This window comes from Paroedura picta, chromosome 4 (assembly GCF_049243985.1).
Source record: "Paroedura picta isolate Pp20150507F chromosome 4, Ppicta_v3.0, whole genome shotgun sequence".
Taxonomy (NCBI): Eukaryota; Metazoa; Chordata; class Lepidosauria; order Squamata; family Gekkonidae; genus Paroedura; species Paroedura picta.
In genome coordinates this window covers 99,559,847-99,581,255 of record NC_135372.1, presented here as the reverse complement: position 1 = coordinate 99,581,255, position 21,409 = coordinate 99,559,847, and the positions used below count along the sequence as shown (strand labels likewise).

The 21,409-nt window shown below is 46.1% G+C and overlaps 1 protein-coding gene across 15 annotated transcripts in view; it reads left to right on the top strand.

Moving 5' to 3' along the window:
• Positions 1–21,409, top strand: part of PLEKHA6 (pleckstrin homology domain containing A6) — a 225,659-nt gene that overhangs the window by 194,710 nt on the left and 9,540 nt on the right. For 11 of the 15 annotated variants that reach the window (XM_077334643.1, XM_077334645.1, XM_077334644.1 and 8 more), the window contains 10 exons: positions 2,211–2,279; positions 2,704–2,784; positions 3,353–3,502; positions 4,478–4,573; positions 9,065–9,176; positions 12,059–12,198; positions 13,904–14,053; positions 16,799–16,928; positions 17,065–17,174; positions 18,394–18,579. In XM_077334643.1, the coding sequence (XP_077190758.1) occupies positions 2,211–2,279; positions 2,704–2,784; positions 3,353–3,502; positions 4,478–4,573; positions 9,065–9,176; positions 12,059–12,198; positions 13,904–14,053; positions 16,799–16,928; positions 17,065–17,174; positions 18,394–18,579 (1,224 nt within the window). The remainder of the gene's footprint in view (positions 1–2,210; positions 2,280–2,703; positions 2,785–3,352; positions 3,503–4,477; positions 4,574–9,064; positions 9,177–12,058; positions 12,199–13,903; positions 14,054–16,798; positions 16,929–17,064; positions 17,175–18,393; positions 18,580–21,409) is intronic. The other 4 variants (XM_077334649.1, XM_077334646.1, XM_077334659.1 and 1 more) reach the window with 2 other exon arrangements.

The window sequence follows — 21,409 nt, the reverse complement described above, 5'->3', positions numbered from 1 at the left end:
TAACTGCTTATAAGTACTGTGGCCATTTCCTGCATTCTACAGGGGGTTGGACTAGATGACCCTGGAGGACCCTTCCAACTCAATGATTCTGTTAGAAGTGACCATTGCCCAGGTTTTGAGTAGCTTCACTATGGCATTCTTTATACGAGATAACAGATTTTAGTGTATCTGATGGAATATTCTAGGTGCTATTTTCATCTGGGGTTTTATATATAGTATATATTTTAAAAATCCAGATTCACAGTAAAGTATTTGGAACTAGGATTTCTCAAAAATTCTGTATTTTTTCAGATCCAATAGACCCTATAAGAAAAAAAAAAGGGGGGGGGTACCAAAACTGCAAAAAAAAAAAAGCTAAGAGGCAGAAGCAGATTGCTCCCACCACTCGGCTTTCAGGTTTTCTTCTGCTGTTCCTTTAAACAGGGTACACTTAAAGAGACTGCAGAAGGCAGCCCAGAAAACAGCTGAACTATAATGTTATAGCTAATACTTACCTGGAATGTGGCACTTCATTTTTATGGATGAGATTTCTCCCATACTGGAGTTCTCACATTAGCAAGGTACCCTTTGCTAGTTCATGCAAGCAATCAAGAACATTTGCTCCTCTATTGTGTTATCAGACAGTGGTGGTTTGCTTTGTAATGATAACTGGTTCTGATGTGGTGCTTCTCTTCTGTGCTGCATCACATCCATGTTAATCAGGGCTCTTCTGTGATGCTCGTATACCCCTTCTGGGTAAGTATTGCAGCACTCCCATTTGGGAGGGAAACTATGCAATGTACAGTTTTAGTTTTAACAATCAACCACAAAAGCCAATGCAGATGAGTACCAGACTCAAGTTACCTTTAGGCCCGGCTTTTTATTTGCATTTGTTTTCCTGGGGGCAAAATGGTGGTTGCTACTAAGCTAGGGTGCTGGACATTGTGTGAAGAACCTCACATCCAACCATAACATGGTGGCCTCTTGGGAAGTAACAGTCTGAGTTTCTTATACAGCTTTGGAATTCAGCTGAGCCAAAAATGGACTAGCATGCAGAGGTTGGGAGTGGCAGCCTTGGGGGGGGGGTCTTCGTTTTCGGGGTCTTGTGCCCAAAATGATATCTGTTCCTTTTCATTAGGCCAGCCCCCATCCTGCCCAGACCTCTGTGCATCATCAGCCACCCTCTTATAACAACATCCTACAACGGTATAGGCTAGATATCAGGAAAAAGTTTTTCACAGTCAGCAGTGGAATAGGCTGCCTAAGGAGGTGGTGAGCTCCCCCTCACTGGCAGTCTTCAAGCAAAGGTTGGATACACACTTTTATTGGATGCTTTAGGATGCTTTGGGCTGATCCTGTGTTGAGCAGGGGGTTGGACTAGATGGCCTGTATGGCCCCTTCCAACTCTATGATTCTATATTCCGATCTTGTTTGGCATGCAAAGGGTGGTTGGTGCCTGGGACTGCACAGCATATGTATAATGGCCACTGCTGTGTTAGACCTATGAAGCCTAGCAGGACTGCCTCTTGGTTTTGCTCGCTCAAAGATAGTGTCTTGGTATATCGACTAATTATGTGTACATTAAGAAATTACATGGGGCAGCCCTTTTGCACCTTAGTGACTCTCACATGTTCAGGATTCTCTCACCCTGCATCAGCCTGAATTTGGGGGGAGCAAGAAGTCGCATCTATAAATCTACTCACAATTGCTTCTGCTGGGATTATGAATCTAAGCAATTACTGATAGTACGATTGGGTTGTATCAGCTGTAATGACAGTTGCATGTCTAATACGCATGTCCTGGTTTGCTCATAAAATGAAGCAGTTGTCCTTTTAAAAAAAAACAACAACATAATTTCTTATCAGCGTGACTGTTCCTTTTTATGTGGGTAGCAAAGTAGCAGTTGCCCTACTGTACATCTGGAAGAACTGCTTCTCTTGATAAGCTACAAGAGAGCTGATTGAAAAAGACGGCAAGTGGTCTGCTTGGGCTGGATGGGACCCTGGGAACTATGGAGTAGGATTGTGACACAGCTGCAATGCCATGTCTGACTTTCTCATCAGAGATTCCATCCTGCAAATGTTGCTTAAGAGAAAGACTTGATAGAAGAAATTAAGGGGCTGGGTTGTAGTATCTGGAAATGCCTTTTTAACATAGAGATTTCCCCAGGCGTTTGACATGACATGTTAATTTCAAGAAAGAGCAGCAGTGACTTGTTCCTGTTTTTGCAGGTGTCTCATTTCCCTGAAGCTTATAGAGAGACGCTGCACACCTACAAGATAAGCGAGCAAGATACAGATGTAAGAAGTACACCTTTCCCTCACTTTTGCCTGCCTGCCCGCCCACTCCATCTCCCCTCCTGCTGTCACCTGCCCATCCTCCACTCCTCGGAGGTTATGCCTTTTCCCATTTCTCTTACTATCATTAGAGGAGCATCTTTTCTGCTAGTGGAGCTGCAGGGTCTCTTGATCACACCGCTGCTCACCTGTGCTGTCTCTCCTGTCGCATCCTTCCCTCGCACTCAAATCTGTGTGTCTCATGCTGGTGTCATTGTTTGTGAGTCTGCCACCCTACCCTACTAGTCTGATTGTGGGATGCCTGAAGCCCAGGGCAGCACTCTGGCTGGAGGCTTGGTGGAGCACCATCAGATCAGGTGACTGCTCTCCTGTGGTGGGTCCCCCCTGCCAGGCATCTCATCTTTCGTCTCTTCTTGTTCCACGGCAGAAGCTCCTGGGGAAGCTCTGTGAGCAAAACAAAGTGATGAGGGAACAGGAGAGGCTGGTGCAGCAACTTCGTGCAGAGAAGGTAAGGGGCAACAGCCACAGGGAGGACCAACTACATGTACCCTGAATGAATCCAAATTCCTAGAATCCTTTTGGCACCGTAGACGCTCATTATAGGGCTGAAAAAAGAGCAGTGGCTTAGCAACGGCCAATGTGATAAGGTAGTCAACTTTGAGACAAACACTTCCAGGGGTTTTCAGCACAGATAGTGAGCTTTCAAAACTCAGGGTGATGTCTCAGTTCAGTACTATACTGCTTCTCTACAAACATTTCTGGTTGCTGTAGCTGAGGATTGTGTTGAATTTCTGGGTGAATGTAAGCATTCACTCCTGTCTGCTCCTTGTCTTATTATCCTCCCACCCTGACATATGTCTTAATATTCAAGGACTTTGCCCTGCTTTCCTTTGGGAGGGACAGGGATAGAGATAATCCCCACATCTTAAAAGTGTGGGGGGTTGAGACTCAGAATAAGGGAATGCCTGGAGTTAGAAGAGGAATGGGAACTAGAGAACTGCATCTAAGACCTTGCGGTCCTGGGCTACTGTCTGAGCCAGCATCTTAAGAAAATGTCTCCTATTCTTATGGTTTAGGAGAGTCTAGAGAGCGCACTAATGGGGACACACCAGGAGCTGGAAATGTTTGGGAGCCAACCAGCCTACCCTGAAAAGCTGCTGCACAAGAAGGAATCCCTCCAAAACCAGCTGATCAATATCCGGGTGGAGCTGTCCCAAGCCAGCACGGTAAACAAAAAGCTACCTGTATCTAAGGCATCTCTACCTGCTTTCACTCACAAAGACCCAGAGGTCCACAGGGAAAGCACATGGGTACATGGGAGAAGGCACATAAGCACATTTGTCTCCTGTGGCCTATGTCAATTTGATCCATCCAGTCACCCATTATCATGTGTAGCTATGTACAATAAGCAGATTTTTAAAGGAAGTACAGTGTAGCCTGTGGAGCCATGACCGAATAGTGCAAGCATGAGCCTCCCTCTGAGCTCTGCATGGGATTTGCCCCACTGCATTCAGTGCTTCTGTGACAGCATGAGCTACACCACTGGAGCGTCACACTTCTGGCTGAGCCTGCATGGGCTGCCTGCTCTTATTGCTTTGCCAGTATGGGCATTGCATGTGCCAAGGAAGAGCTGGTGTGGAAGACTGGAAGAGAGGCATGTTTGCTGGTTTGGCATTGCCAAATAAATCTCTTCCTTTGTTTATTTTCTTGCCTCTGTGTAAGTGTGAGAGAAAAGGAAAGTCCCTTCGACCCAGTGGGAAAGTACCAAACCAGTGCGCCCAAAGTAAACTTCTTGGCTTCATGAGTGCATGATATGCATTTACTGCATTCAACAGCACATTGAAAGAACTGCTCAAAAAATTCTGGCTTATTTCACTTTGAATGAATTCCTTTTACTGTTGCTTCTCCATTAGCTTCCCCAGGCACACAGATTCCACATCAGTTTGAACCAGGCCTGTCTCCAGTGTGCAGCAAGGACAAAGCGGGCATTAAAGGGCTGATGGGGAGACAACATAGCTCTCCTTTCCAACATAAGGTTTTACCCAGTGCCATAGTGTGCACCCACTGGGCTGGTATCCAAATGGATGTTTGATGGATTGGTTGTTTTGTATGAGATAGTTCTGCTGCACTCCGGGCACACACAGAGAAGGAGTTTGTGAGCGCACCAGTATCTTGACGGGACTGTTTGCAAATCCCCACAGGCATTGGCCAACAGCACCATAGAATATGAGAACCTGGAGGGTGAGGTGTCAACCTTGCACGATGACCTGTGGGAGCAGCTGAACTTGGACATCCAGGTGAGAGAATGGAGCCTTCACATTAGCAAAGTCTGGAGGGAGTGCTAGAGAATCCCAAACAAAATTTAACGCACACATGGGGAGGAGGACAAAGTATTCTGAACTGTTAGATGGGCACATTCTGCTCCACTAGTCTTGCCTGTTTGTTGACAAAGAATAAGACCATCTGCACCCAAAATAATTCTACCTGGGTAAAAAGAAACCATTGCTTACCTACCCCAAGCTAGACAAATTCTAACTGGGTTGTATTAGTTTTTATGAATTCACGAAAAATGTCAGAGCCTGGTTTCAGAGAATATATGCATGTGAACACTCAGTTTTTGGGAACACTCCCTTGACTAGCTGCACTTGTTATGCATGCACATGACAGTTGTATGCAGAGCTGGTCACTTGCATGTCTAACAACTTCCCCTCCCTCAAGTACTTGCAGAAGTCCTAGGGAAGACTGCCCCAGAAGAAATGCTGCTCTCTTTTATAGCCAGCTCTAAGACAGAAGCCCCGCATTGGCTTTGGTAGTGGCTGCTCCTCCTGAGATGTACTTCTTTATCCTTGTATTTCTCTATTGAGACTTTTACATGGTTGGATGACTGATAAATCTTCCTTACAGTTCTATAACACAGCCTCATATTTCCCACCTGCCTCCCCAACTAGATTATGTATACAGAGTCCTTCCCCTCTTTGCATTCTCTCCCATCACAGAATAAACTCCACTCTTCTTAACCCAAACTGTGCCCCTAGACCCTGCCAGGCACTTACGAACCCCTCTCCCCCCCCCCTCTGGCTGCAATAGCCTGGGCTCTAAAACAGCCAGAGCAATTCTGTGGTCACTCTGTGGGTTGTGACATCTTTTCTAAAATCCCACTATGATCCTTATGGTTAGCAACCTCTCTGCTTTGGAGGTACGTCCAATGAAAAATGCTAATGTTGGAGAGCAGGCCACTAATCACATGGCTAAAGTGATAGAATAAGGTGGACAGTCATGTTGGACTGAAGCAGCAGAATAAAGTTTGATTCCAGTGACACCTTTAAGACCAACAAAGTTTATTTCAGGGTATGAGCTTTTGTGGGCACATATACATTCTCATCCTAAATTGCTGTTTTGCGAGCCTTGGAACTCTTGCAAACATTTTGTAGACATCACTCAGTTCAACTTCCAGCTTCTCTGAACCGTGAGGGCCGGGGTGCCATGCTGCAAAAGCAAACTGTAGGCACAGAAGGCATCCCTGTCAGAATGAAACAGACTCTGGCTCTCCTGGACAGGCTATCTGTGTCCTGTCATGTGTCACTGACACCAGGCAGAATAACGGAGGTCTAATCCTTGCTTTCCTTCCTATGTAAATGCCACTGACCTTCTTGCTGCTTCTGTGAATGAGGCCATTGTTTTCCTTCACTGCTCTGAGGTCGGCTTAATCGCCAGACTCCATGCATTCAAGCAACGCTCTGGCTTCTGTGAGGCTCTTTTGTGTGCGTATTTAGTGTGAAAAGAAAACTTCTGCTCTTACTATTTATTTACAAAGTGAAATTAGGCCCTAGCGAATGGCTCTTTCCTTCATGTTGTCTCCCTCACCACACACACACGCACACAATGTCAGCTGGAGTTTGGCGTGGGGAGGGTCTCCTTTGATCCTCAGGGCTTGTCTAAACAGCCTCCTGTGTTTTGGTTTTTCAACTTGGTTGATGAGCAGAATGTTCTCCTGTACAAGCTTCACTCCCTACTGATCCCTGTTGTGGGGTAGGCAGTCTGCATGGCTGAATTTTTGTACTCCCTGTGCAAGAGTATCCTAGGCAAGGGGAATCCATGCTCTCCACTGAAGCAGGCGTGGGAGATGCCAGTTCAGGCACTGAGTAGGGGCCCGTGGTGCAGGGGATGCATAAAAGTAGCTGTTGGAAGCAGCCCTCACAGGCAAGGCTCATGCTTCAGAGAGGCAGAAAACTTCTCCCTACTGTGCTACGTTTGCATAGACTTGAAGATTTTGACCTAGCTGTGCTTTCGTTGAAGCACACACATGCGTATCTGAAGTAGAATAGTCCCATGAGGAATTTACCACATGCTTTGCTTACCATTGGAATAGATTTAGAACTCCGTTGTTTACCTTGGATTTTATTTCACTGATAGTTATTCCAAAATTGCTTATCCTTACAACCTTAGGGTTGGACTAAATGAGACACGGGGAGATCAATGATTGGATCTTACCAGTGGTTTTAAAACAGCCGTTGTCCAGAGCCCAGATTTCAGATGGCCGTTATATGAGGAGGAATGCTTAGTTCTTAATTAATTTATTCACATATTTACTGGGTGCAAGGCAGCTTCTGTTTCTCCTTTCCTCCATTCTATCCTGGCTACAACTCTGTGAGGCAGGGTAGGCTGAGGTGTGTGTGACTGGCTCAAGACAGCCAGCAAGCATCCCTGGCTGGGGGGCGCTTCCACACATGCCATTTCAACCCACTTCCGCAACCATTTGCAAGTGCATTTTGCAAATTCACACAGTAAAATCCAGAGGCAGAGCACATTGAATGTGGATTGCAAGTGTGTTATTGCGTGTGAAAGTGCCCAGAGTGAGAATACGACCTCCTCGTCTGACACTCTGTCCACTATGGATCCCTGGCTGTACACACATTTCTGATTTCACTCACTGCATCTTGATTTGGACAGCTGTCTCCATGCCTGGACTGGACACTCAAAAACACCGCGGTTACTGACAGCTGAGAGTCTGACAAGAAGAATATCTCCTAGATGTAGTAAGATGCAGCAGAACATCTGCATCTGAATATAATTCTCTTGAAAAGGAAAACACAAAAGACACTTGCCTGCTTGTTTACTCTGTCCTGTGGATCATATGCAGGACTGCTTATACTCTGTGCTGAAAAGAGGGGGGAAAGATCAAATTCTGCACTTACTATGTCATGCAAGTCAGCAGCAATTTATGCAAATTAGCAAATTTTTGCATAAATTTGTCATGTTGCATGCTTTGCTCTGAGTTAATTTTTATAGGATTTGATATACTGGGGCAAAAAGAGTAATGTGGCAAAAAGAGAAATATAGGTGAGTGAAGGCCATTAATATTAAGTTGGAAACCTCAAGAAGGGATAAAGCTGTTTTCTGGGACATATTCCTGCCCCTTAAACACCTGTGCACCTTGTACACACTGCCAACACAAGTTCAAGCCATCTCCACAGTGTGAGCCAAAAATCAGTTTTGTTTCCCCACAATCTGTGGGTTTTTGCATTCAAATGACTATAAAGGTTTCATGTGACATGCAATTTATGTTCTTGGGATGCTAAGCAACATTCCTGTTGTTTGAAAACAACAACACTAATTTCTAAGTCAACTGCATTGTTTTCCTGGATCCAGTTCTATAGTTCTTTGGGCTGATAAAAAGGTAAAGGTATCCCCTGTGCAAGCACCAAGTCATGTCTGACCCTTGGGGTGACGCCCTCTAGCGTTTTCATGGCAGACTCAATACGGGGTGGCTTGCCAGTGCCTTCCCCAGTCATTACCACTTACCCCCCAGCAAGTTGATCTTTGGGCTGATACGTGCATGCCAATAGGCTAGTTTTCTCTCTCCTTCCCTTCCGGGGTAAGAGGTTGCCTGGAGAAATCTAATATGTGAGCAGCGGCAGTGAACCAGGGCTATATTGATATATCCTGCAGCAGTGGTGGCAGCTGCTTCCAAAAGCCTGGCTGCAACAGTAGGAACCACAGCAGAATCTGTCCGCACAATACCTCGGATTCACGTGTAGCATTTCTCTTTGCAGTCCTGCACCCAGCTCTCAGAGTGTGACTCTGTGGCCTTCTGGTGGCTTATTTTCTTAAGATTCCCATATCCATGGGTACCTGCAGGCAGCACTTCCATTTGAAGCTGCTTCAGCTGCTTACCTGAGGAATTATTTGTGGTTGATCAGTTTCCCCGGTAACCGTGCAAAGTCAAATGGCACGATCTTGTTGGAGACCATGGCTTAAATCTAGAGTAAAGACCATTCAAGGATTCGGTTAGGAATGCATCACTCAAGTCATTCCAAGGGTCTCTCTTACATCTTTATGGGTTTAAGAGGGCTACCTCACAACATCAATTATGGGAAATTGGTTTTGTGACATTTTTTAGCCCATTCTCAGAAATCCCACCGTTCTCTTTGGGCTCTTTTCTCTGAATCACAACAACTCTGAATACTGAAAAGTTTTGCTTCTCCTTCTATTCCCCTCCACTCTCTGCTGCCCCAAGTTTATAATTTATTTATCTCTTCTCCTTCTCTGCTTTTTCCATGCCACCTGCAGTTCTCACTGCACCCCACCTGATCTCTTGGCACTCCCCCTTTTCTTCCTTCAAAGATTTTTCTCTGATTCTGCTCTTCTCATTCTTGTTGAACTGCATCATGTCAAGGACATGTGCAAACACAGGGGGGAAGCCTAGCATAGGAGCAAAGGCAGAGTACAGCTGGTTGCCTTTAAAACATGGGGCTCTGCTTTAATGGCTGGTGCTTTGGACCTTTCAGAATGAAATGCTCAATCGACAAATCCAGAAGGAGATCTGGCGGATCCAGGACGTGATGGAGGGGCTGAGGAAGAATAACCCTTCTCGTGGCACAGACACGGCAAAGCACAGAGGTGAGTGCCACTCCTCTCTTAGGGCCCTGGGGATTTGTGGAGTGAGCTGGAGACAGAAATCTTAACTGTTATCTCAGGATCTGCCACTCCTTCCGCTACCTGTACACCCATAATTTATCTATCTGCTATCTGAAGATGTTTTCTTGGTTCTGCAAGTTGTGGTTGCAACTAGTGTAGGAATTTCTGTTTCATCATTATGGCACACCAGAATTTCAGTACCAGGGTTACCACATTGTCCAGCAGTTACCAAGAGTCGAGACATATGGCAGAAGCAATAAGCCATAATGTACATGGAACCTTCTTAGTCCTGAGAGATGGAATGATACTGCATTTGTGGTTCTCAGACACCTTTCAGAAAATGCTCAGCTGTAACATCTATTGTTGTGAACAAGGGCTTTCCATGCTGCACCCCAGAATGTTCAAGCAAGTTAGAGAAAAGGATCCTTGAGTTGAAGCATCACAGTCCAAGGAACTTCAAACTTCCATTTAGCTGCTGCATTATTATCAACTGTGTAGTAGCTTCTGAAGTCTGGGAGAAAGTTTTAAAAATAGACTCTGTCACTCAAATCATTGAGCATCTTTACTGACAGAGACTACAGAATGACAAGTCATGTTTACAAGCTAACCATAGCATGACATACAATACCCCTACCTACTTAAGGTTTGGGCCTGGCATGTTTGAAATCTAGACTCTAGTCTGTTCTCTGGTGCCCTGTTTCTAATGCCTGCTAGGAAGACATCTTGACTCAGGATAAAGTCTCACTTCTGCTGATTATCAGGATAGAGACACCCTCCTTTCTATGCATCCCACACTGAGCTGACTCTGCTCGGGGCAGCAAAGGCTTTGTATGCCAACACTGAAGATGTATAGAAACCCAGGACAGGTGGCATCTGCCACACACACCATTCCTTGATATTAATTGAGTAGAAAAGCGTTTGAGGATTAGAGGCCGTTGGTGCAAGCAAAGAAGTAGAGGAAGTGACTCAGAGTAGTTTGTCTTGAACATAAATGTACGCTAAAATCAGAGTCCAGTAGCACTTCTAAAACCAACAAAGATTTATTCAAGGTGTGAGCTTGCACTCAAAAGCTCACTCCTTGAATAAATCTTTGTTGGTCTTAAAGGTGCCACTGGGCTCTGATTTTGTTGTGCTACTTCAGACCAACACGGCTACTCATTTGAATCTACAAATATACACTGTTAGAGGGCATTGTGTGAATGCCTTCTGTCATGAAAAATAGGAAAGGGTGGCCTTCCCTGGTTGCTTACAGAAGCTGGCAAGAGGAGAGACATTGTAGCTTCGAGAAATTACAAATTACAAATCTGATCCAGTGGCCCCAATTTGCATAACCAATGCATCTGCTTAATTGTGCTTCCTGGGATCGCACTGCCTAGAACAGTGGTCCCCAACCTTTTTATCACCGGGGACCACTCAACGCCGGGGACCACTCAACGCCTTTTACTGAGGCCCGGTGGGGAGGGATAGTTTACTCCTCTACTCTCAACCACTGCCTTAATGCTCTCTGATCGTTATGGTAATGTTTAAACATCCCTTCAAAATAAGATACAGACACGCCACAACAATGAAGTGTGTTGTAAAGGGCTGGGGGGGGGGATGAAATAAAGGGCTGGGGGGGAGGCGTCCTTTGGGGCCCACCTCCAATTAGTTGAAGGACCACATGTGGTCCGCGGCCCACAGGTTGGGGATATCTCAATCCTAGCCTACACTTGCTGAAAAGCCTATGATCTGCTTCTGGTGTTCAGAGTCAAAATTGCCATTAAACCTTCTGAACAGATGCAGCAGGTGTGGACACCTGACACTGATGTGAAAGCAGGTTGAGACCCGTTTGTAGAACCCTGAAAGGGGGGGGGATTATTTACACACCCCACTTTCCAACTAGCCTCACTCAAAAGCCTAAAATATAAACACAAAAGTAAAAAACAAACAAACATAAAATCAGAACATGGGAAACCATCCAAAACATGTGGAACAGCACAGTCTAAAAGCCAAGCATGTAAGAAGTATCCTGCTGGATCAGATCAGAAGTTCAACATCTTTCCTACCACAAAATCCCATGTCATAACAAGATTGCAGGAACTCCTCCACCCCCTGCACCACAGTCCTCAGTACATGAGCAAAGTGAGAAAAGGAAGCAATCCCAAGCAAAACTACTCATAAGTAAGTTCCATGTTACTCAATGGGGTTTATGCCCAAGACTAAGATTGCAGCCCAAATTATTCAACAGTGTTGCAGAAAAACAGTTTTATTCCAAAATGGCCCATTTTGAGCTTTCTGGGTCCTTTAAAAAATATAGTTTCTTCTTCGTCTTTTTCAAAGAAGGGCTGTTTGTTTGAATAGATTTTTACCTTGGACTTTCTTTCAAAAAGATAAAAAGGACCAGCATTATCGATATAAATCAATTGTTAAAATACTTAGCATAGCTGCACTCCTTAATTGAAATCAGAAAACCTCAAAAAAACATTTAAAAAACTGAAGCCAACCCTAGCAGCAAATAAATAAAGAGTAAAAAAGCAGCCAAGGAGCAGCAGAAGCATAAATACTTAAAGACTAAGGCAGTAACAAATGTTAAAAGGGTGGCCAAAATACCAAGCTAACAAAGACCCTGGATATATAAGACATCCTTAATATGGTGCCACAGCTTTAAGGTTCAGAGTCAGTGGAACAGGGGTCGAGAGGGCTGCCCACAGTGGAACGACAGGGTTCTCCCTCGAACAGACATTTCCGCCAGTGGGACCCCAGGCCTTTTCTTTTCCCGTGTGTTTTGGTCACTCTGGTTCTGTGGCTCTTTCCCGCCTGGTCCATCCCACAACAGAAACGCATGGCTTACTCATCCTGTCCCTTTCCTGTTCTTTTTTCTCCAGTGACCCTTGGCCCATCAGGAACCTACAGCTCCAATAGCCCAGCCAGCCCTCTGAGCTCAGCCAGTCTCACAAGCCCCCTGAGCCCTTTCTCCCTTGTGTCAGGTTCCCAGAGCTCCCCTACCAAGCAAGGCAGCAATGAGGTGAGTGAATTTGTCCTTGCCCACCATGAGAAGATGGAGCAAAGTGGGAGCAATGGGGAGGGGAAAGCATTACAAGTGGGGCAGCCTGTGGGGCAGATGGTTTCAAGCACTTCTGTTGTCAATATAATCCTTGTACCAGCAGATGGCAGCACACACCTTCTTCTTGCATGCAAAGTGGCAGAAGCTGCAGTATTTTTTTTTTTTTTGCTATAACTCAGAAGGCCATTATTCGTTTATTTATTTACTTACTAACTTAATCTGCACCCTGCCTTTCTCCCCAATGGGAATCCAACAGTGAATTGTTCTGAAACTGGCTAAAACAAACATCAGTTCCATTGGGAACACAAATGCCATTTCCTTCCTGTTGCAGAGTGGGTTCTGCTGCTTTTCAGAGGGAACAGTAGCTGTGCGTCCTTCCTTCTGCTTGACCACTGGCTTTCAGGCAGCTCTTGCACACGTGTTCCCATGGTAATATTACTGGAGAGCTGGTTCTGATCAAATGATCTGGGTGAAGCCTTAGCAAGCCATTCATTTAATTTACTTATTTATTCATAGTTGTGTGATTTTCTTCGTGCCATAGACCAGGGGTAGTCAACCTGTGGTTCTCCAGATGTCCGTGGACTTCAATTCCCATGAGCCCGTGCCAGCATTTGCTGGCAGGGGCTCATGGGAATTGTAGTCCATGAACATCTGGAGGACCACAGGTTGACTACCGCTGCCATAGACAATGCATAAACAGAATACACAATGGCATAGAGAGAAAATTCCTTGTGAATAGTGGACTTCTGTATACACTGATTGTTGGAGGTATAAAGAGTTCAGGTGTTGTCTCAATGGACATGTGGGTGTAAGAGTATTGGGGGAGCACTTCAAGCTCTCTAAAACATTTGGAAAGATTTGGATGTGGTTGATGTGCAATGCAACTTCAAAAGCTTCATCCTTCCTATACAGAGATGCTTGAGCCAGTGGATAGAGCTAACAGGCAAAAAGTATGGTGCCCCTACTCCATCTGCTGCCATACCCAGACAACTGTTATTTTTGGTCCTACCCATTTTATGTGTGTTTGGAGGCATCCCTTCTTTTGATATTGGCACGCATGGAACCCCCACTGAGTCTTTCCACCATACAGAAGTTATGGCACAGATACCAGCCTGCGTAGCTCTGAGCTGGGTAGCCAGGCAAGCTCAATGCCGTCTGATCTCAGAAGCTAAGCAAAATTGGCTCTTACTAATATTTAGATGGAAGCGCTCCAAGGATTTGGGTGGCAGTTCCTCCAAGGGACACTAGGGGTCATGATGCAGTGGCAGGAAATGGCAACCACCTCCAGATGATCCTCGCCTAGCAACAAGACAGTCCTCTGATCTTCTGGCTTGCATTGCATTGCAGTCAGCAGAGTGCATAAATAAAACCTTGAAATAGATGCATTTGTATGGGGCGGGGGGAGGCAAAGCTGATATTTTCATTGTATACATGGTTAGCAATATCAGGCTAATATAAGGCTAGCTTGGCTAAGTATTGGGGTGCTCATCAGGGAAAGCAGATGGCTCCAAGATCTCTGGGCTGTTGGATGTCCAGCAGCTGCCCTGTTGTGGGTTTAACACCTGTCTCCGTTTATGTCTGTGTCTCACTAATCCTCTTTTCCTTCCCATTCTCACAGTTTCTCTGCTCTTATTCCTAACACTTCTTGGCTTCCTCTCCACTTCAGGAGCCTGGTCCACCTCGACCTCCCCTCCCCAAATCATATGTGCCCTTGGAATCTCCTCCGACTGTCCCTCCGCTCCCTACTGAAAGCCGCCTCTGGCCGTATCCTAATTCCCCTTCCTGGCAGCAAAGCAGCGAGGCGAAGAGGGGACAGGTATCAAAACTGAGTTTGAGAGCTGGAGGCATGCTCTGTCCCCTAACACACTCTGCGGGAATTGGGGGAAGGACATGGAACAAATTGACTGACAGAGCGTCTGTCTCAACCAAACTAAGTTCTCCTAAGGCCATTGTGCATAAAGGCAGCTTCCTGCATGACATTTTCCCTCCAGATAGATTATATCCGGGGATGTTAAATGTCATGTACAAAGCTGGCTTCTGGGGCAATTAGTTTTTGGGAGAATGTCGTGAGCCGCACTTCATAAAAGGCTGCTTGTTAGCCATTCTCGTCACGGATGAGGCTAGAGGCAGGAAGGCAGAAGCCTCAGCAGGGTCAATCAGAATATTTCCCTCACTTTTCCCTCTAGTAAATAGTGTGAAGCCCAGCAAAATCAGGTGGATTAACGGTAATATTGGGGGCCTAAAGAAAAATGTGTGTTTGCGGAAATGCCTGTCTGAACCCACCGCTAGCTCATTTAAAACTATAGTTTGCCTCCAGCTCTTGGCCTCAATGCTATATTGACAGTGGTGTGCAAGTTTTCTGCACTTCTTTTACTCCTGCTGCCCAACAGAAGAGTGGAATTGTAGTAGGTATTGTCAGCAAGAATACGGTGGTCTTCTCTGTATAAGTCCCAACTCAATTTATGCCCAGAATAATGTCCAACTCAGTTTGCACTGACATTTACAATGACTGTGATCTATCCATTTGCTTCTGGTCAAGGTAGTTAAGACATTTTGAATTGGCTTTCCTCTCAACGTTGAGACAGGCTATCATGTCATAAGAGCTTTGGAGATGCAACCATTATGGGCTGTGGGCAATAGGGGAGGCAGAAGAAATCTCCAGACCTTCTGCTGTTATTCTTTTTTAATTGCATTTTATGACAATTGGGAGTGGTACCTTTTAGTTAGCCCCTTTTATTTCATAATAAAGCAAGTGAGGCTGAGAATGAGTGGCTGGCCTTGCTTATTCCAGTGGAATCCCACAAGCTCTACAGATCAGAAGGAATGGTAGCAACCAAATTTAGGGAATTCAGGGGACATCTAGCAAAAAGTCACAGGAAAGAAAGTTAAGCAAGGACCTAAGGCAAGTTTTAATAATGGAAATGGATTTTTCAAACCTTGAAGCCCCTCCCCCTCTTGTCAATGGGTTTGATCCCATCTAAAACTTACATGCATGGGATAACTTTTGTTTGGGTAAGCACAATTTTCTCCCTCTTGCTGCAGCCCCAAATGCTGCTCTTGGGCAATGAGGGATCTTCAGTAGGAGCATTGGGGGGGGGGGGAGCTGGAAAGCTGCTTCTGGGAATTGGGGGGGAGGAAATTACGCACCCCATGCACCTCCTTGTTGTGCTCTAACCCATAATGTGCATTTTTAGGTAATCCAATATTTTTAACTAGTCACAGTAATACTGACCTCAGACAAGGGGTCTGTGAGGATTTAGTTGTTCTCACGAAGCAAACCAGTCAGATCCCCTTGCCATAGAGGGAATATGTGGGTCAAGTATCACAAGCTGGATCCACAGAGAACCTCCAGGCCATTCATAGCGTGGAAAGACATCTCAGCCTGTATAGAAGCTCCTGCCTTGATTCTGAAGGTTGACCTTTCCGGAAGGTATGTGGACCAAGGCAGAGCGGGCGATGTCATCCAACCCGATTGATTGGCAGAGAGACTGCAAGGACCAAGTGGATGTGCAGTGTAATGGTTGCAGCTCAGTTGCTTCTGGCCCATTTTGCTAGCCCATTCTGTGCTACCCATCCTTGGGACTTTAGTTCTGTTTCCTTTTCCATTCCTCCGCCCATTCCCTCATTAGGCATCTATGTTGTTTGCAGAGATTGCCCTCAGAGATGCTTTGGGAGATGAAGCAGAAGGAGAGGGACTTGAGCAGGTTTTATTGCAGCTATATGAGTCCTGAGCTTTCCCAGAAGAAAAACCTCTTTGCAGAAAATGCCTCTTTCCAAGTTGTTATTTATTTGGGGGGAGGTCCAGGATCACAATGATTTTCCAAAGTTTCATTGTTCTTCTGGCCTCTGTTGACCAGTAGGGGTTCGTATCATGACCTTCATTCACTAATAGTTATGTTAAGTCCCAAACTACTACACAATCTGTGATTCTTTCATGTTAGCAATTAGAGCAGGAATACATCTCATAACTGGGTCTTGGGCTTATGGAAGTTTCAGGTGAACTGAATCTGGGAGAAATCTTTCTACAAAGCATAATGGGGTCTGGATATTGACTCTTCAGAAGGACTCTGGAAGACGAGACTGCATGACACACCCGACTGATAACATCCGCAAAGACCAGAGCATCTCTCTCTCTCTCTCTCTGCTGATGTGAGCTTACATGTGGCCTTTGCAACCTGGAATCCAAAAGTGCCGGTTGCAAACACTGCTAGTTTAGATGCAGCTGGCTCTGCAACATCACCCTTTGGCTTGGTCTGATTCCACAAATATGAGTCAAGCCGCACTTTGGTCCAACTCAGTCTCTGAATGGCTTTTTTTCTTTCTGCAATGAGCATTTCTCAGTTTAAATTTGAAGGCCAAGTGAAACCTGCACGGGTGCTTCTCCACATTGCTGTTTCCTCTCCCCATTTTGTGTGGGCATTCCTGTTCCTTTTCCTTTTTGCATGTGTGTTTGTCTGTGTCTGAGACCTGGGTGCTTCAGGAAAGTGGCGGCTCTCCTGAGGCAGGACCTCTCGCCAGCCATTCGTTCAGCTCCTCGCACAAAATGTCTTTGCTCCCACAGTCCAAGTCCAGCTTTGAGCCAAGCAAGAAAGACCACCTACGGACAGCAGCCTCTGGTGTGACCGTGGAGGCGGGACTTTTGCAGACGCGGCAAGAGCAAGAAACTGACAAGCAAGTTGCTCTCAACAAAGGTACTCTCATCGGCATGGCTTCCAGAAAGGGACTGATTAATAAAACATGGTGGTTTATGTCTGTCCCTGAGTGAAACCTGACTTTCTTGCTTCCTGTTAATTAAATTGCCTCCCTTTGCCTTCTCCCTTCTATCAGTTGGAATTGTTCCCCCGAGGACCAAATCGCCCCTGGATGAGGACACCATACCCACGTCAAGTGTGATAAGAAGGAGCGCGAGCAACTTACCCAATGGACTGAATTCCCGGGTAAGGCAAAGTTCTGGGTTTGTTTCAATAAGAATTTGTCCTTTGGAGTATTCAGATTCCCATTCAGCCGTGATGCTCACAGGGTGACTTTGGGCCCGCCCCCTTTCCTCAGCCTAACTTCCCCACTAGGTTGTTGTGAGGACAAAAAAAGGGAAAGGGGAGAACAGGAACCTTGGCCTACTTGAAGGAAGAGCAGGAAAAATGCAGAGCTAGATAGTGACTAGACCTTAGGAGAGAGGGAGGATAGTCTGTTGCACATGGCAATACTTTGCTGTGCTTTCCCCCATTGTTTCTGCAGCTGCCAATGCAGGGCAGAGGCTGTAGAGCTTCTGCATGCGCATTGCCCTCCATTTCCCCTGCCCCAGTCCTTACAACATCCACACACACCCTGCCCCTGGGTCAGTGGGATTAGTGTTCAGCCCTCTATCGCAGTGTTTGAGAAATGGTGGAGTTGGGCTGAATGCCCAAACTCAAGTTGTAGAATCATAGAGCTGGAAGGAGTTGCACAGACCATCTAGTCCAAGCCCTCCTTGATGCAGGATTAGCCTAAAGCATGCCAGAAAGTACTTGTCTGTTTGCTGCTGGAAGACTGCCAGTGAAGGGGAGCTCCCCACCTCCCTACGAGGCATCTGTCTCCAGCCAGTTATGCCCAGCTCCAGTGCTGCTTCTGAACAGCATTCAGGGGGCCATAAACCCACAGCTGAATGGCATTGCCAGGGTTTTCCATTAGCAACAGTCTCGGCTGCACTCCGTTTCCAAATCCCTCATTCTGTTCTGTATTGCCCAAGCACAGCTTGGCCATCCAAGTATTAGCTGTGCAGGTCAGGAGGCGGCAGTGGGAAAGAGAATGCCATCACCCCTTCCCCCTTTTCCATCAGTGCAGTTGTGTTGATGGAAGAGGAAGCAGAGGACAAGTTTGTCCCTTCTTGCTCCTAACTACAGCCTCTTGACCCACATAGTCTTGTGACCTCAAGAATAAAGTTTCCTGGGGTCCAAAAGGGCAGGAGAACATGGGAAGTATAATGACCATAGACTTCTAGCTGTAACCTCCTGTCTCAGATTACTTGCTGTTCTTGACAAGGCCCTTTCTCCTGATGGAAACCAAAATAGATTTCTATAGGACTGTAAGTTAGAAAAACAAGTTAGGACATGTTTCTTCTCTGAATCTGTCCCCAGTTTCCAGTCCAGATGCAAGAAATATCTTGTGTTTTCCCCCTAGGATAGGCCAAAAAGTGCTGTGTTCACCAATGAAATGAAGGCAAAGATGAGCGTAGAGGAACAGATTGATCGCATGAAGCGCCACCAAAGTGGTTCTATGAAGGAGAAAAGGCGGAGCTTGCAGCTTCCAGCCAATCAGCAACAAACAGAGGGCTCTGCCTCCAAAACTCCTGCTTCTTACAAAGTGGTAATGTATCCCTACATGAGCCAATGTCAGTTTTGCTAGACAGGACTTGGCAGTTAACTCCCAGGCCTAATCTGATAAGCATTTCCATGTTTACTTTTTTATCTCAAGTGCTTCTTTGGGTCTATCCAGCGACAAGGCTGGTTCCAGGTTCAGGAAACTCTTGGCAGAATAATTTCCATCAGGGCCACTCCCAGGCTTGACTACATGACACGGAGAGGGCAGGCATGGGAAGGGCTGTGACCATTTCCACTCATCATTCCTTATTGCTCAGCCATGCAGAGGGAAGAGCAGCCACTGGCACCCTCTCATCTGCCTTCTTCCTATGGCTGGTGACTGTAGTTGTGCCAACCACCAGTCTCTGCTCCCTTGGGAAGATGAGAACAAAGAGTTGTGTTGTGCACCAGCATTGCAGCAGGGGGAAAGAAGAACCTCCTGCATCTGCCTAGGAGGGAGGAGGGATGGGAGGTTCAATCCTTCATGAGCCATTATTTAGAACAGGGGTGGCCAGTCTCTGGCTCTCCAATTGTCCATGGCCATCTATGCTTTAGACAGTGTACAATTTTGCAGATCTCTCTGCCTTATTTGTTTGTTTATATCCCACTGCTGTCAATGAACTGGATCGTGGCAGATTACGTATAAAATCCGATAATACAGTAATATAAAAAAGCAATCCACCATGCAATTAAATCCTTAACCTGGTGGCAGGTAAAACAATCACCAGAATCCCCCCTTCCTGAAAACCTGGTAGCTCCCAACCGAAATGATATTGAGGCAGATCTGCTGTACATTCATGGAACCCTCCATGGAAAGTGGAGGATGGATCTTCTGGCTCTAGCCTTGACCAAAAGCCTGGTGAAAGAGCTCCCTTTTGCAGGCTCTATGGAACTGTGACAGCTCTGACAAAGCCCTTAGCTCTTCCAGAAGGTCATTCCACCAGGCAGGGAATGAGGCAAGATACACCTCCTGTGGGCCAGGAACCACCAGTACATTCATACCTACAGAGAATAAAAGATTGGGGGGGGGGAGGGATAAGGAGATAGGCAGTGCTTCAGGTATGTCAGGCCAGACCACAGGTAGCCTTAAAGGTAAGTACCAATACCTTGAACTTGATGCAGAACACCACCATCAACCGATGCAGCTACTACAATTCTGGTTGAATATGTTCCAGTGAGGTCCCTGGCAGCCACATTTTGTACCAGCTGTAACTTCTGGGTCAGGCTCCAGGGTAGGCCTCTGTAGAGGGAGTCACAGTGTTCCAAGGACAGGTAGGGCGCTAGTAGCTGCTCTTAGTGAAGATGGGAAAATGCCGACTGGGCTAGTGACCTGTGCTTCCATAGACAAGGAGGTGTCAAAGATCACTTCCAAATTCCTGGCTGAGGAACTATCAGACCTCAGTTACTTTTGTTCCTAAACTATGGAAGTCAGGGGCACTGGTGGGAAACCTATGGAAATTTTACTCTTACCTCACTCCACCACTGTGATCATTTGGGTTGCCCTTTTCAGTACTTTTTCCAACTCTTCAGCATCCTTTTTGAGATGCAGCGACCAGAACTGTATCTAGTGTCCCAAATGAAGCCACACAGTGGACTTTTCTAAAGTTTGATTCTCGGTCTCTCTTTTTTATGATTCATAGCATTGAATTAGCTTTTGAATGGTAAAATGTCAACATTTTCAGGAAGTTATCCACAACAGCCCCATGGCCTTTTTCTTGATCTTGTCACTGCCATCTCAGACCCAATCAGCGTATATGTCAAATTAGGATTTATTTATTTTGTGCCCTGACATGCATCACTTTGCATTTACTTATTTTGAATTCCATATGCCATTTTGTTATCCTTAAGCAAACATTTTAAAAATGGCTGTAAGGACAGGGCAGATTTATTTTTGTGGCATGACCTTCAGTACAGCAATTTTAAAAGTGTTTGCTTTTCAAAAGCAAAAAAAAATGTGAATGATCCAGAATGGGCATGCAGAACTTGGAAGGGTGAAGGGGGAGGGGTATTTTTTGGTCATGTCAGTGATAGGAAAAAATAACTGGTGAAAGTCAGAACTGAACTTATCACCTTTCTGTTTCTAGACTTAAACCACTGAAAAGGCTGACAAGCTGAGAGAAACATCATCTAAAGCTTTCCATGATTGTTTTAAAAACAAGCAAACAGGGGAATGAGGCTTTCACTGCCTTATTGGGGGTGGAAGAAGGGCAGAGAGAAGGTTGCCTGAAGCCAAAGTGAGCCTTCCTTGTTGGGAATGGAGAGGGCAAGGAACAGGGTAACCTGTGACAGACTGCATACTCTAAAGCAGTGGTCCCCAACCCCCGGTCCGGGGACCAGTACCGGTCCATGGATCAGTCAGTACCGGGCCGCGGCTCCTCCTCATTCTCCTCCCCGGCTGCTGCCTTGGGGGTTGCCCTGCCACTCTGCCACTGGCTCACCTTTGGTGCTCTCCAGCAGCCTCCATGGCTGGGGCTCCCCCTTGGTGTGGCACTGCGCAGCTGCTTCTGGCAGTGGGCAGTGGGAAGTCAGGGGCACCGGTGGGAAAGCAAGTGGAGCAGGAGCTCAGGCGGCGGTGATATCCCTCGGCAAAAGACTATCCTCTCCGGGCCTCAGTAAAATTGTCAAGCGTTGACCGGTCCCGGTGATAAAAAGTTTGGGGACCACTGCTCTAAAGGGTGGGGAGACATTAAATGCATTGAAACTTTGTACAGAATAGGGAAGTGATGGGCAAGGCTTTCCTGTTAACATAAACACAGCTATCAGGAAGTTTATTCAAAGCAGTAGTTCCAGCCCCCGCCCTTCTGCACACACACCCCAATTTTTTAAGGGGGGGGGGG